Below are 15,757 nucleotides of genomic sequence, written 5' to 3'. Positions count from 1 at the left end.
ACAAATGGTCGCACATTTTCTTATTTCTTTCTCCCCAACAGTGGTAGACATGGATGAGCCGTTCCAGATATATTGGAGGAGAGATGACATTCTATTAAAACAGGTGGGAGAAAAAGAGAGGATGATATAACTGCACTGCAGATGTTTGCTGTACAAAGAAATCCAGCAGACACTTCAATGCTTTGCAATGACAGAATAATCCTTTGCCTTACAAATGTCATTATCCAGCCATTTCAGGCCAGAAACGACAGATTTATTCTGATTAAAGCTAAAAGGGAGGAATCGAAATAAAGGGCTATTGCTTTCTTTAACAAGTTCAGGGTCAACTTTCTCCTAGACATAGATTCAAAAGCTGGAGGATAAACTATTTTGGGGAGTTGGAACGAGAGCGCTGTAACTTTGCATTACTGACTGTGGAACACCTCTTTTTAAAATGTTAGGTCACCTTTCCTTAGAAAGTTAAGAGAAATGAAGTTGTTTTAAGCATACAAGGGGAAAATTTGATTATTCTTTAAAGTATTTTAAATTATTTTAATTGACTTTTTATTTTTATTTATATCTTGCTTTATCTTTCCATGTGGAGACTCAAAGCGGCCCACAATCAAAAACATTACAACTTTTAAAAAGTATATCATATATATTTTTATATATTATCAGTAGTATTATGTTTAATATATTAGTATTATTATATCAGAAAAATATTATATACTATATGGTATTATTATTAGTATTATATTATGTTCTTGAAGACTTTCATGGCTGGAATCACAGGGTTGTTTTGTGTTTTCCGGGCTGCATGGCCATGTTCTAGAAGTATTCTCTCCTGACGTTCCGCCCACATCTATGGCAGGCATCCCGAGAGGTTGTGAGGTCTGTTGGAAACTAGACAAGTGAGGTTTATATCTGTGGAATGGAAAGGGTAGGAGAAGGAACTCTTGTCTGTTGGAGGCAAATGAGAATGTTGCAACTGACCCCCTTGATTAGCACTGAGGATGCTTGCCATAGATGTGGGCGAAATGTCAGCTGTTAGGAATTGTGGGAGTTGAAGTCCAAAACACCCGGAGGGCCAGAGTTTGCCCATGCCTGATATAGACTAAAAATAGTTTTAGGAAAAGGATTAATCAATTCCATACAGGTTATGAAATGCCCAGGTGCATGTACAATGCATTAGTACGGCAGGTTGACACCACGACAATTGACTTGGCTCAATGCTATGGAATCTTGGGAATTTGTTTTGGCAGACTTTGCAAAACTGCAACTCCCATGGCCCAATCACATTGACTTAAAGTGATGTCAAACTGCATTAATTCTACAGTGTAGACACACCCCCTGACTCACCACCCACCCACTCACTGGGTCCAAAAGAAGGAATGGTGTAATTTTATATATTTTATTACGACTGCATTTTCTAATTATGCTGTATCCATTGCAGCCAATTTTTCTAGGTCCCAATAGTGATTATTTTCTGATGGAGACAAGATAGAGGTCATATATGAGCTCTCTCCTTTCCACCAGCCTTACTGTTTCAAGGAGAAGGAGTGGCCCACACCACCCACATATTTAGGGGGGTGTTGATCACGACTTCCAGATGTTGCCACGATAACGGGAACTATCAACCTGCCTATCAATCATCCAAGACGTAATAATAAAAATTGGAAGACGTTTCAAGAGGAGGGGGAAAAGGTAAGGATCCCAGTACTGCACCAAACCTCCCAAGACAGGGGAATGGACTGTTCCAAACCCAACGCCCCCCCCCCACAACTGGAAAATGGAATGTTCCAACTCCCTCAACTGGGGAATGGGATGTCCCAACATCTCCAAGGAAAGAGGAGGGGTCCACTTCCTGGGGTCCCGCCCCCGCCCCCTTTTCCTACGGCTTCTCCTCACCCTGCCGCTTGCGCTCCCGTTTGTCCTGCAGTTGTTTCTTCTTCTGCTTGGCGCTGAACGGCCTCTTGCGGGGCATGTCCTATCCCGGACACCGTACCCTCCTCCTCCTTCTCCTCAGCAGCAGGACCGACTCGCAGCCCCCGAAGCAAGAGAAGGGGAGGAGGAGCTTAAAGGGAAATTACTCCTCGGCGGGGAGAAGAGGGACCAATCAGGAAGAGCATGGGGCGTGGCCACAAGGAAAGGGGCGTGGCGTTTGGAAATGAAGAATGAGAGCCTTCGTGACATAAAGGAAGGGGATGGACGAAAAAGTTGAAGGAGAGGGGTGGCTGGGAGAAACCATTCGGGTCTAACGGAAAGGGGGCGGGGACGAAAGCGTGGGATGTTATGCTCTTGGAAAGGGGGCGGGGTCTTTGCGAGGGTGCACGAGAGCGCCACTGCGCACGCGTGTTCCGGCTCTACCTCTACGATAGGAATGGAATATGACGTACAGTAGAGTCTCGCTTATCCAAGCTTCTGGATTATCCAAGCCATTTTTGTAGTCAATGTTTTCAATATATCATGATATTTTGGTGCTAAATTCGTAAATACAGTAATTACAATATAACATTACTGCGTATTGAACTACTTTTTCTGTCAAATTTGTTGTATAACATGATGTTTTGGTGCTTAATTTGTAAAATCATAACCTAATTTGATGTTTAATAGGCTTTTCCTTAATCCCTCCTTATCCAAGATATTCGCTTATCCAAGCTTCTGCCGGCCCGTTTAGCTTGGATAAGTGAGACTACTGTATTATAATATCCAATAGGAATACTATTATTATATTAATAATAATACAATATCCAATAAGGAATATTATTGTGCATTATGCTAATAATGTCATATATAATACAATATACAGTAGTAATATATGATACTAATATAGTAATACAGTAGAGTCTCACTAATCCAACATTCGCTTATCCAACTTTCTGGATTATCCAATGCAGTCTGCTTTTTAGTAGTCAATGTTTTGTTGTCGAAGGCTTTCATGGCCGGGGTCACAGGGTTGTTGTATGTCTTTCGAGCTGTATGGCCATGTTCCAGAAGTATTATCTCCTGACGTTTCCCCCACATCTATGGCAGGCATCCTCAGAGGCTGTGTTGCATGGATAAACTAGGCAAGGAAAGGAAAAAGTATATATCTGTGGAGAGTCCAGGGTGTGGCAAGAGTCCTTTGTCACTGGGAATCCAGCATTAATGGTTCAGTTAATCACCCTAATTAGCATTGGAAAGGTTTTGTCTCTTGCCTGGGGGGCATCCTTTGTTCAGTCATTAGCCGTCCTTGGGGCTCCTCTGCCCTCAGAGTGTTAGTTCCCATCTACTGTTTTGATTTTAGGGTTTTTTAATACTGGTAGCCAGATTTTGTTCATTTTCATGGTTTCCTCCTTTCTGTTGAAGTTGCCCACATGCTTGTGGATTTCAATGGCTTCTCTGTGTAGTCTGACATGGTAGTTGTTGGAGTGGTCAAGCATTTCTGTGTTCTCAAATAATATACTGTGTCCAGGCTGGTTCATCAAGTGCTCTGCTATGGCTGATTTCTCTGGTTGAATTAGTCTGCAGTGCCTTTCATGTTCTTTGACTCTTGTTTGGGCGCTGCATTTGGTGGTCCCTATGTATACTTGTCCACAGCTGCATGGTATCCGGTAGACTCCTGACACTTCTGCATGGAGTCCATGGTTGCTTAGTGCACATAACATACCCAAGAAATCAGAAGTACTACTTTGTGAGAGGTCCTCTTTCAGATAAGGTATGCAGTTTAGTTGGTGGAGTTTAGTTACATCATCAGATTTACCCTGAGGCCTCCCTCCTTTGGGCTCCAGGACATAAAACTTGGGCTTTTCTCTACCAACTTCGGGGGCCACCCCGAGGCAATCCTACTCCATCTCCCTAAACACCACAAGAACTTGGTAGGGAAAAGCCCCAGTTTTATGTCCTGGAGCCCAAAGGAGGGAGGCCTCAGGGTAAATCTGATAATTTAATGTATTTATAAACACAAATAAAGTTAAAAACATTAGGCATTATAGTAAATGTCCTTTGACTAGCAGCTGGCCACTTGGAGTGCCTCTGGTGTTGCTATAAGAAGGCCCTCCATTGTGCATGTGGCAGGGCTCAGACTGCATTGTAATAGGTTATCTGTGGTTTGCTCTTCTTCACACTCACATGTCATGGGCTCCACTTTATGGCCCTATTTCTTAAGGTTGGCTCTGCATCTCGTGGTGCCAGAGTGCTGTCTGTTCAGTGCCTTCCAAAGTTGCCCAGTGTTGTGTGTGCCCAGAAAGGAGTCTCTCATTCGGTATCAGCCATGGCTTGAGGTTCCAGGTTTTAGCCTGCCACTTTTGGACTCTCGCTTGCTGAGGTGTTCCCGAGAGTATCTTTGTAGATCTTAGAAAACTATTTCTTGATTTAAGGTGTTGGCGTGCTGGCTGATATCTGAACAGTAGATGGGTTGGAGATGTCAATGCCTTGGTCCTTGGCCGCTGCTTCCCAGCGGATGTCATGATTCTATAGCAGGAAGCCATTGCAATTAAAGTAGTGTCAAGCAGCATTTATTTCACAGTTCAAATGCATCCCTTTATATCAGCACTGACTGGCCCTTTAAATCAGCGCGGAAGAGAGTCCCAAAAAGCTGCCCACGTCATTGCACCTCTCTACCACTTCCGGAAAAAGGTAAAGGGAGCCGCTTCATCTCTATGGTTTGGAGGAGCGCGGCACTTCCGCTTGCGCCCCTTGGACGTCTATGCTTGGCTGAGAGACTATCTCGGCGTCATCGTCCGCGCAGGCGCAGTACTCACACACAGTGCATGTGTGGAGCCAGGATTCCAGGGGAGAAGGAAGCGAGAAGTCCAGCGATGCCGAAAGGAGGGAAGGCGCACAAGGCCCAGGAGGAATGGATCGGGGACGAGGAGGAGAAGAAGAAGGCCGGGCCCGTGGAGGGGGCCGGAGGTGGGGCATTTAAAGGGCCTTGAAAGGGACCTTGGGCCAGTCACACTCTCTCAGCCCCAGTAGTCAAGGGCAAACTTGGGCCCTCCAAGTATTTTGGACTCCAACTCCCACAATTCCTAACAGCCGGTAGGCTGTTAGGAATTGTGGGAGTTGAAGTCCAAAACACTTGGAGGGTCCAAGTTTGCCCAGACGTGGCCTAGAGGGAGAAAGTAAATTTAGTCTTTATTTAAAGTGCATTTGTTCGTATATATTTGCAGTACAGATGTTTACAAAGGATATCCTGAAACCGGTTTGAGGCCTGGATGGGGAATGGCACAAAGCACAGAGCACTGATGCACACGAAGGCCTTTTCTGGGTGCACTTTTGTGGGAATATGTGTGTGTGTGTGTATATATATATATATATATTATTTATTTATACTCTGCTTTATTTTCCCTGAAGGAGACTCAAAGCGGCTTAACATAAAAGCATCAGCACAACAACTTAAAATATACAAATATACAGACATTAAGACATTTGTGGGAGTTTATATAGATATATATTTTTATTTATTTATTTATACCCCACTTTATCTCCACCGAAAGGGACTGAAAGCGGCTGAACATTAAAATGTCAGCATATCCATTTTAAGTGTTTGGAGAGTAGCACAGTGTAAGAAGCAGCTATGGAGTGACTGAAATATGATTGGAATGGCTCCTGAATTATGGTTTTGGGTCTTTGTGCTTTTAACAGTTTATTTAATGTATTGATTGTTATAGTTTTATGATTTTTATTGATCTTAATGTGTGTGTGTGTGTGTGTCTATACACACACACACACACATATATATAATGTATACTGTACTGTATCTTTATGTTTATCGTGTCATCAAATTGTTTCGATTTGGAAGCCACTCTGAGTCTCCTTTGGGATTGAGATAGAGCGGGGTAAAAATGCAGTAAATAAATACATAATTTAAAGTATACAAGTGCGAACATTAAAACAGGCTTAAATATAAATAGTTTGTAAAAATTCCCATTTCAAATCATTGAAATAAATTCAAAGTTAAGGTTTGTTGTCTGGCTGCCACAGTTTAAAGTTAGTTTCGGGCTACATTAAATGTTCAGCATAGATGGGGCCTTAAAGAAAACAGGTAGGGTAGAAGACTAGCAGTGGAGCCAATCGGACAACAGAACAAACATACACTAAATACCTTTTTGAGTTACTAATTATATATTTTTTCCTGGCAGTGCCCATAGGCCTTTTTATAGCTATTGGAGAGGCAGAATTTTCACAGATAAATCCCCTACTTTTGCTTTTCCATTCCAGTATAAAGGTTTGATGATTTTCTGTGTGCTAGATAGTTCTTAAAGGTCTAATGAGCAAAAAACTGAAGCGCAGTGAAAACTTGGCAATGAAAAGAGGACAATTTGAGTAGAATTCTGATGGAAGTAATTTTGGATAAAAGCCACCAGAGAGGCTGGATTGAAGCAGGGTGTGGGTGAGATGAGACAAGGGCAAAAGCAAAGCAGGTTACTTGCGGCTGGAAGAAGAGAATTTGGAAGGAGGAGACATGTGGGCTTAGTCACACAGAAAACAGGATGCTTCATAATGAAAAGTAGGCGTTTTCAAACTGCGGCCCTCCAGCTGTTTGGGCCTCCAACTCCCAGAATTCCAGACCTTTGAACAAGCTTGCTAGGGCTTCTGAGAGTTGGAGGCCTGCAATTTGAAGATGATTAATTAAGAGACTAAAGGGTTTTTTTTAGTGTTGATGCCTTTAATTTTGCTGCTCAACTATCTGTTCATGATAGGCTAATGTGCCTTTGGGGGTAGCTCCTGGGTTTCTACACTGTAGAACAGGCATGGGCAAACTTTAGCCCTCCAGGTGTTTTGGACTTCAACTCCCACAATTCCTAACAGCCTGGCTATTAGGAATTGTGGGAGTTTGAAGTCCAAAACTTCAAGTTTGCCTATGCCTGCTGTAGAATTAATGCAGTTTGACTCCACTTTAACTGCTATGGCTAAAAGCTATGAAATCATGAGAGCTGTAGTTTTATGAAGTCTTTAGCTATCTGTGCCAAAGAGGGCCGGTACCTCACCAAACTAAAGCTCCATAGCAATGAGCCATTGTAGTTAAAATTATTGTCGAAGTGCATTAGTCCTACAATGTGTAGATGTACATTAAGTGCTCAGTGAAGTCTATTGCTGATCCCTTGAGCCTACTTGATGTTGCTATTCCAACTGTCCCTCCACGTTTGCAAGATTGACTTTTGCAGATTTTATTATTCACAGATTTGATTAAAATGTTATTTCTAGGAATCTTGGTCCTCCGATATGACACCATGGTCACCTTCCTCTAGTCCAGTGGTTCCCAACCTTTGGGCCTCCAGGTGTTTTGAACTTCAACTCCCAAAAATCCCAGCCATTTTACCAGCTGTTAGGAATTGTGGGAGCTTTAAGTCCAAAACACCTGGAGGCCCAAAGGTTGGGAACCACTGTCTACTCATTTCTAGAGAGGACACCTGTCTGAGACTCTTTAGGCCATCCAAAGCAATTCTGTGGTCAACTTTCACTGATTCCATGGTGTGGAGCTGATCACAGTAGTAATGATACTATCCAGCAATATACTAATTGGAGTGTTGTGTGGTTTACAGACTGTATGGCCATGTTCTAGCAGCATCTCTGAAGATCCTCTGAAGATGCCAGCCACAGATGCAGGTGAAATGTCAGGAGAAAATGCTGCCGGAACATGGCCAAACAGATCAGAAACCCCGCAACACTACAGTAATTCTGGCCATGAAAGCCTTCGACAGTACAATCCACCGAGGAGAGTTGAGCATTATCAAACGCATTGCCAACAGCCTCTTCAAACGTAGAGCCAACCCTGGCCTACAGTGCAATCTTTCTGGCATGGCAATGAGTGGAAAAGAAGAATTTACTATATATACTTATGTATGCATTGGCCTCCTGTTTTGAGGTATAAATTATGGATTTGGATATGACCCATGGATAAATTGAGGGTCTTTTCACAGAGAAGGGAAAACACCAATGCCCCCTGGGGGGGGGGGGCAGCCCTTGTGCACTGCCAAGCATTCAAAAAAGTCAGAAGCAGCACCATGACTGAGAAAATAGAGGAGCTCGGTGCTTCTTTAGGCTTTTCTGGGATGGACTAAGCTTTTTGCTCCTCTACCCAGAGAGGGAGGGAGATGTTTCCTGCTTTGAACTGGATTATATGAGCCTACACTGCCATATCCAGTTCAAAGCAGATAATCTGGATTCAGAAACTGGATTATATGGCAGTGTAGATGGGGCCCCAGAGTAGGGGGTCCAGAACTGCCAACAAGAGGGCTTTCACCTATGTACCTGTTCAGGTGGTGGGCCAGAGAAAAGATCCTTTTCAGGAGATCTCAAGATGTGGACAGGTCCCTATAGGGAAACATGGCCTTTCAGATTACATAGATCCAACCTATGCAATCATACCTCCACTCTTGTTGGCGTTAGTGGCACAGGACACTTGAAAAAAGTGAAAAATTGTAATAAAAGAATTGCTGTTTTTTTTTTAATGCAAGGGAACATCTATTTAGGAATTTCTAGATCTTCCAGCATGACTATGGTCAACCTTCACTGGAAACTGAGTATAAAATCACATTGGAAGACCTATAGTTTCCTGGAGAGGTGTTTTCTCAAAAAAAAAAAAACCCCAAGGTTTTACAGTATGACTGTAGGATGTTGATCATAGCATCACACTGGAGGTCCTAATATTCCTAGAAATATTATTTTGAACCAGATCCCTGAAGAATCAAATCCAAAACATTGAAACGTAAAATATGGAGGGACAAACAATTGTATAGGGCTTTGTAAGCCACAGATAATTCTTTGAATTGTGCCTGGAACAAACAAGCTGCCTGTGAAGCTCTTGCAACAAAGGAGTTGTATGCTTCCTGTCGTCATCCACAGTTAACTAGTAAATCACTTTCCCCCTCTCAAAGCATATTACAATGTCTGAAAGTCCTTACTCTGCCTTTTTTAAAAAAATGAAATGCATCAGCATCTTCTGCTAGTTCTAACAAACCATTTCTCAAAAGTTAGCAAGGCTGTGTTGCCATTCACTAAAATTACCCATACGTGATCTGAATGGAAAATGAAAACACAATTTGTTTTCCAGTTTGGGAAAATATATTATCATCTCATCTTTGTCCATTATAAATGTCATTGTTTTACAGCCTAGTTCTAGGCATCGAGGTGCAATCAAGTCAATATTAAATATATTTTATTTTTGATTTTTAACTGGTGCTGTCAGCTCATGGTTAGAAGTGGATTGTTAAAAATGATGTCAGTAGACATTTTATCATCACAGCAATAGTATGAGATAAATTGGAGAAAGTACTTGATAGTATGGGAGAGACTTGTCTAGAATCGTGCAGTCAGCATCATGTTTAAATGTAGTTTTGAATCTGAGTTGTCCTATTCTTAGTCTGGCTATTATGTCATGCTATTCATTTATAAGCTGTGGTTTAGACTTCTTGTTTAGGAATCGTTTGGACTATGGGTTGAAAATATTTTGACTTTGAGTTTTCAGTTGTTTTTATGATTTTATTTTTAATGATCGTTGGGATACCTCAGGTTGAATAATCTAGTTCAGGGGTCCCCAAACTAAGGCCCGGTCATTGACCTGGCCCCTGTCCTAAACTTTAGACTTATGGTTGACCTAAGTCTACCTGGTTTTAGGAGGTCTCTTTGCTTACCTATCGTCTTATGAGATCGTCTAGATGGTCTTTGAAGGTCTCTTTGCTTAGCTACGGCCTTATGAGACCATCTAGATGGCTTTTGGAGGTCACTTTCCTTACCCATAGTCCTATGAAACCATCTAGATGGCCTTTGAGGGTCCCTTTCCTTACCTATGGTTTTATGAGATTGTCTAGATGGCCTTTGGGGGGTCCCTTTCCTTATCTATGGTCTTCTGATGGCCTTATGAGATCATTTAGATGGCCTTTGAGGGTCCCTTTCCTTACCGATGGTCTTATGAGACCATCTAGATGGTCTTTGGAGGTCTCTTTGCTTACCTATGGTCTTATGAGATCATCTAGATCAGGGGTCCCCAAACTAAGACCCATGGGCCGGATGCGGCCCTCCAAGGTCATTGACCTGGCCTCTGTCCTAAACTTTAGACTTAGGGTTGACCTAAGTCTGAAACAACTTGAAAGTACACAACAATAACAATCCTAATTTTGGACTATTTCATCGTAGTCTGGCCCTCCAACAGTCTGAGGGACTGTGAATTGGCCCTCCACTTAAAAAGTTTGAAGACCCCTGATCTAGTTCAAAAAAGGTAACAATAATATGGAATGCACTTCTTTGGTGAGTTAGTATTCCATTCCTGACTCATATTTTGGAAACAAATTTAAAGCATATCTTTTCTGCCAGGTACTTGGATTCTCCATTGAGAATGTCCAGTGAATTGAGAATGTTCATGCTTCTTTTTATGCTATTGTGTTTTATTTTTATGCTAATTTAGGTACCTGGTGTTGCCAGGGATATTTCAAAAAGTCAAATTTTTATTGTATAAAATGCATTTGATTGTGGATTAACTACAACTGACATCATGCCAGGTTAATCCCGAGAAACTCCATCAGTATTTAAAGTTATGTTAGGCAAGTTTGCTCTGTATGCATCATCGGTGGGGTCAGTGTGCTCTCTGGCTGTAGGGTAAACTACAACTCCCACTATGTTGTGTCAGTCCTCTCAAACCCCTCCAGAAAGTTGAGTTAGTTATGGGGTTCTGTGTGCCAAGTTTGGTCCAGGTCCATCATCAGTGGGGGTCACAGTTTCTCTGGTTGTGGGTGAACTACAACTCCCAGAAAGGACAGTCAGTTCCCCCCAAACCCCTCCAGTAATCAAATTTTGGCATATCAGGTATGTGTTCCAAATTGGGTCCAGATCCATAGGTGTTTGGGTTCACAGTGCTCTATGGATGTACGTGAACTACAACTCCCCCAAATAAAGCTGAATTTCTTCCGAAGACCTCCAGTATTTTTTGTTGGTCATGAGGGTTTTGTGTGCCAAGTTAGTTCCAGGTCCATCGTTGGTGGAGTTCAGAGTGTTCTTAGATTGCAGGTGAACTATACATCCCAGGCCCTACAACTCATATAAATCATTGTGAATTCTCCACAAACCTCTCTAGTATGTTCAATTACTGTTCAAGTCCTCTGTTTGCTGTGTGCCATAGAAAAGAATAGTAAAGGGTTACGGGAGAGACAGTGGGCGGGGTCATGCAAATTCCACACCAGTGGGGAGAGTAAGAAACACTGGGATGTCTGTGGCGTAGGAAAAACAAACTCTAGAATGAAGTTGTCCCCGTATGAAAACCTTTACTTGAGTGGTGGGCAGTATGTTGTTTGTGGAGGACATTGCCAGCTCTTGGACATGTTCACTGCACTCTCTATAACCTGCAATGTCACTGAAGGGAAGGATATTGGTGTCTCCTGGGTAGTGGGAGCGATAGATCCTTGTGGAAGTTGACACCCCAGCCACACACATATTTTCACTTTCATTATATGTATAGAAATAGTATTTTATTCTTTTAAAATTAATTACCCCATTATGAACAGATGTTAAACAACAGTTTTCTTTATCATTATGCCTATTCATGCAACATTCCAAGCATCTATTTTGACATATCTGTAATACATTGTACATCTCATTATTATCTTGTAGATTATCTCTCATTCAGGGGAGTTTGGAGTATTGCATTTAGAGGCAGTCCCGAGTTATAAACATCCGATTTACAAACGATTCATAGTTACAAACGGGGCTAAGGCAACAGAAAGTGAGAGAAATCTTCCCCTAGGAAGGTAAATTAACTCTTGGAAGAGAGTTATCATGGGCAAAAGGTGTCTCCACTGAAGCTTTCTCACCAAGCTTTGATTCCACAACAAGCCACATTTTTCAGACTCCTATAATCACAGGGACAGAAAGTGAAGCGAAATCTTCCGAACAACAAAAACAAAACAAAATGCCACAGGGATGTTAACCCTTCCCTATGTTATCCAAATCTAAAAATGTATACTTTTGGAGTTACACTTAAAAATGTACCTGTTCTTATTTATTTATTTACAGTATTTATATTTCGCCCTTCTCACCCCAAAGGGGACTCAGGGCGGATCACAATGGACATATACATGGCAAACATTCAATGCCATTAGACACAGTCAGAGACAAAGACACAGAGGCTAGTTAACATTTTCCAGCTTCTGGCTTCATGAGGGTGTGCTCGATTCTGGCCACAGGGGAAGCTGCTGCTTCATCATTCACTGTGACACTGAGTCCTTGATGGATTACTTCCTAATTCCTTTCTGCATGCTGGTGGATGATTTTTATGATATTGTAAATTAGTTAAATTATCCTCCCCACATAAGCAGTACCTAAATTTCCTACTTGAGAGATGCAACTATCTTTTGGGTTGCTTAGGTCAACAACGAGCTGGGCTATTTTTAATGGTTGTGCGCTCAATCCGACCCGGGCTGCCTTCAAATTTACAACCTCTCGGTCAGTAGTGATTTATTACAGCTGGCTCAGCCCGGCCCTTACATACAAATTTACATACAAATTCAACTTAAGAACAAACCTACAGAACCTATCTTGTTCATAACTTGGGGACAGTCTATAGTTCTCTTTCCATCTTCATTTTTATCCCACCAGCAATGTTTTGAGATGGGCAACTCTAAGAGAGAGGTACTAATCAAAGTCATTTAATAAAGCTGAATAGAGTTCATGGTTGAGTAGTATTTTGAATCTGGGGCTTTCCTTCCTAGTCTAGAGCTCAAAGAAGACACCACATTGGCTTTCAGTAATAGTCTCACACTGCCCTTAAGTGTGAGACAGGCTGTGCTGTTGGTCACCAAAATGTATGCATTTTTGCTACCAATAAGTAGATTTGAGAACAAGTATATTTTCATGGGATTCGTTGAATATTAATGAGCTTATGGCTTGCCTTTGGGAGCAAAGAAAATCTCAGTGCCTCTTTTCTTTCATTCAGACAAAGTGGTAAAGAAGGGGAAGAAGGATAAAAAGACCAAAAAGTCGGTAAGGTTCAATTTTGTGTGTTTTTTGTGGTTTTATTACAGCTCTTAGGGTTATGCGTAACTTGAGTATCATGAGAATGGGGATTTCTTCCATTCTAGCTTTTCATTATCATTCGAGCATTGCAATTTTGCAGTGGTGTTTCAGTTTTGCCCTCTTGCCCCTAGTACTTGGAAATTGCAGGGGATTGTACAAAACTAATGGTTAATCACATTTGTAATATTTTTCCAGAGCTTCAGGATGCTTTGCTTTCTTTCTCTTGATCTTGAGAGACTTTGAAAGAGGTTTGGAGCACAGAGGGCAAACCTTTGTGTTAAAATGCTTCTCAACCAATAGTATAGTGGGCACTGTGCCCGTAGTATGTAGGTTTGAATAATCCCTTTAATAAAGCTGTGATAGAGCCAAGATTTAATTTAGGGGGCGTCACACTTGCCTTCATGTAGCCTTGTTTCAGTGAAGGCCAGGAAAGAGTTTCTGAGGCCCCATCTACATTGCCATATAAAATCCAGATTATCTGCTTTGAACTGGATTATATTAATCTACACTGCTGTATAATCCAGTTCAAAGCAGGTAATCTGGATTTTGAATGGCAGTGTAGATGGGGCCTGAGATTCAATTTTGGTTGTTACGGTTCCATCAGAGAGGAGGATGGAAGAGCCTTTTGCAATTCTATCATCCTTCTTGTAGTTGTAGGCAGTCCTTATTACTTCTCTGTCCCCTTTTGGCGATGATCACAAACTTCCCCTTTTCTCCCAAGTTCTTTGAGGAGTTGGCTGTGGAAGAGAAGCACACCAGTGAGGACCAGGCAGCTGAGAAAGAAAAGGAGAAGCAGCCACAACAACAGCAGGTGAGTCATTTCTCCGCTGGTGCTGCCCATGGAGGAATGTGAACCTTGTCACCAGAGTGCATTCTTATTTATTGGAAATAACTGCACCCAGTCTCTGGGCACATATCCCTTCGGAAATAAATGGCAATTATAACCTTAGAATCATAGAATCATAGAATAGTAGAGTTGGAAGAGACTTCATGGGCCATCCAGTCCAACCCCCTGCCAAGAAGCAGGAAATTGCATTCAAAGCACCCCCGACAGATGGCCATCCAACCTCTGCTTAAAAGCCTCCAAGGAAGGAGCCTCCACCACAGCCCGGGGGAGAGAGTTCCACTGTCGAACAGCCCTCACAGTGAGGAAGTTCTTCCTGATGTTCAGGTGGAATCTACTTTCCTGTAGTTTGAAGCCATTGTTCCGTGTCCTAGTCTGCAGGGCAGCAGAAAACAAGCTTGCTCCCTCCTCCCTATGACTTCCCTTCACGTATTTGTACATGGCTATCATGTCTCCTCTCAGCCTTCTCTTCTGCAGGCTAAACATGCCAAGCTCTTTAAGCCGCTCCTCATAGGGCTTGTTCTCCAGACCCTTAATCATTTTAGTCGCCCTCCTCTGGACGCTTTCCAGCTTGTCAACATCTCCCTTCAACTGTGGTGCCCAGATTTGGATGCAGTATTCCAGGTGTGGTCTGACCAAGGCAGAATAGAGGGGTAGCATGACTTCCCTGGATCTAGACGCTATACCCCTATTTATGCAGGCCAGAATCCCGTTGGCTTTTTTAGCTGCTGCATCACATTGTTGGCTCATGTTTAACTTGTTGTCCATGAGGACTCCAATGTCTTTTTCGCACACACTGCTGTCAAGCCAGGCGTCCCCCATTCTGTATCTTTGATTTCCATTTTTTCTGCCGAAATGAAGTATCTTGCATTTGTCCCTGTTGAACTTCATTTTGTTAGTTTCGGCCCATCTCTCTAGTCTGTCAAGATCGTTTTGAATTCTGCTCCTGTCTTCTGGAGTGTTAGCTATCCCTCCCAGTTTTGTGTCGTCTGCAAACTTGATGATCATGCCTTCTAACCCTTCGTCTAAGTCGTTAATAAAGATGTTGAACAGAACCGGGCCCAGGACGGAGCCCTGCGGCACTCCACTTGTCACTTCTTTCCATGATGAAGACGACGCATTGGTGAGCACCCTTTGGGTTCGTTCGCTTAGCCAATTACAGATCCACCTAACCGTAGTTTTGTCTAGCCCACATTTTACTAGTTTATTTGCCAGAAGGTCGTGGGGGACTTTGTCGAAGGCCTTACTGATATCTAGGTAGGCTACATCCACAGCATTCCCTGTATCGACCCAACTCGTAACTCTATCGAAAAAAGAGATCAGATTAGTCTGGCATGACTTGTTTTTGGTAAATCCGTGTTGACTATTAGCAATGACCGCATTTGTTTCTAAGTGTTCGCAGACCACTTCCTTGATGATCTTTTCCAGAATCTTGCCTGGTATCGATGTGAGGCTGACCGGACGGTAATTGTTTGGGTCGTTCTTTTTTCCCTTCTTGAAGATAGGGACCACATTCGCCCTCCTCCAATCTGCTGGGACTTCTCCCGTTCTCCAAGAACTCTCGAAGATAATTGCTAGTGGTTCTGAAATAACTTCCGCTAATTCCTTCAATACTCTTGGATGTAGCTGATCTGGCCCTGGGGACTTGAATTCGTTTAGAGAGGCCAGGGGTTCCTGGACAACTTGTTTCCCTATTTGGGGTTGGATTTCACCCAATCCTTCGTCCATTCCATGTTGCTGAGGTTGAAGATGGCTTTCTTTTTGTGAGAAGACCGAGGCAAAGAAGGCATTGAGCAGTTCTGCCTTTTCCTTGTCCCCTGTCGCCATCACCCCATCTTCTCCTTGCAGAGGCCCTATCGCCTCCTTTTTCTTCCTTTTTCTACCAACGTAAGCAAAAAAGCCTTTTTTGTTGTTTTTTATGTCCCTGGCAAGCCTGAGCTCATTTTG

General features: G+C 42.5%; 2 protein-coding genes across 2 annotated transcripts in view; one reads left to right on the top strand and one right to left on the bottom strand.

The window, feature by feature from the left end:
- gnl1 (G protein nucleolar 1 (putative)) overlaps positions 1–2,057 on the bottom strand; it is a 38,529-nt gene extending 36,472 nt beyond the window's left edge. The window contains exon 1 of the mRNA XM_003217943.4: positions 1,888–2,057. Within this exon, the coding sequence (XP_003217991.1) occupies positions 1,888–1,963 (76 nt within the window). The 5' untranslated portion in view covers positions 1,964–2,057. The remainder of the gene's footprint in view (positions 1–1,887) is intronic.
- Positions 2,058–4,680: 2,623 nt separating this feature from the next.
- Positions 4,681–15,757, top strand: part of abcf1 (ATP binding cassette subfamily F member 1) — a 54,817-nt gene continuing 43,740 nt past the window's right edge. The window contains exons 1-3 of the mRNA XM_062969583.1: positions 4,681–4,872; positions 12,887–12,933; positions 13,688–13,777. Of these exons, the coding sequence (XP_062825653.1) occupies positions 4,731–4,872; positions 12,887–12,933; positions 13,688–13,777 (279 nt within the window). The 5' untranslated portion in view covers positions 4,681–4,730. The remainder of the gene's footprint in view (positions 4,873–12,886; positions 12,934–13,687; positions 13,778–15,757) is intronic.

Source organism: Anolis carolinensis, chromosome 2, assembly GCF_035594765.1.
Source record: "Anolis carolinensis isolate JA03-04 chromosome 2, rAnoCar3.1.pri, whole genome shotgun sequence".
In the NCBI taxonomy this organism is placed as follows: Eukaryota; Metazoa; Chordata; class Lepidosauria; order Squamata; family Dactyloidae; genus Anolis; species Anolis carolinensis.
The sequence above is the reverse complement of the archived record's forward strand: the minus strand, read 5'-3'. Positions and strand labels throughout refer to the sequence as shown.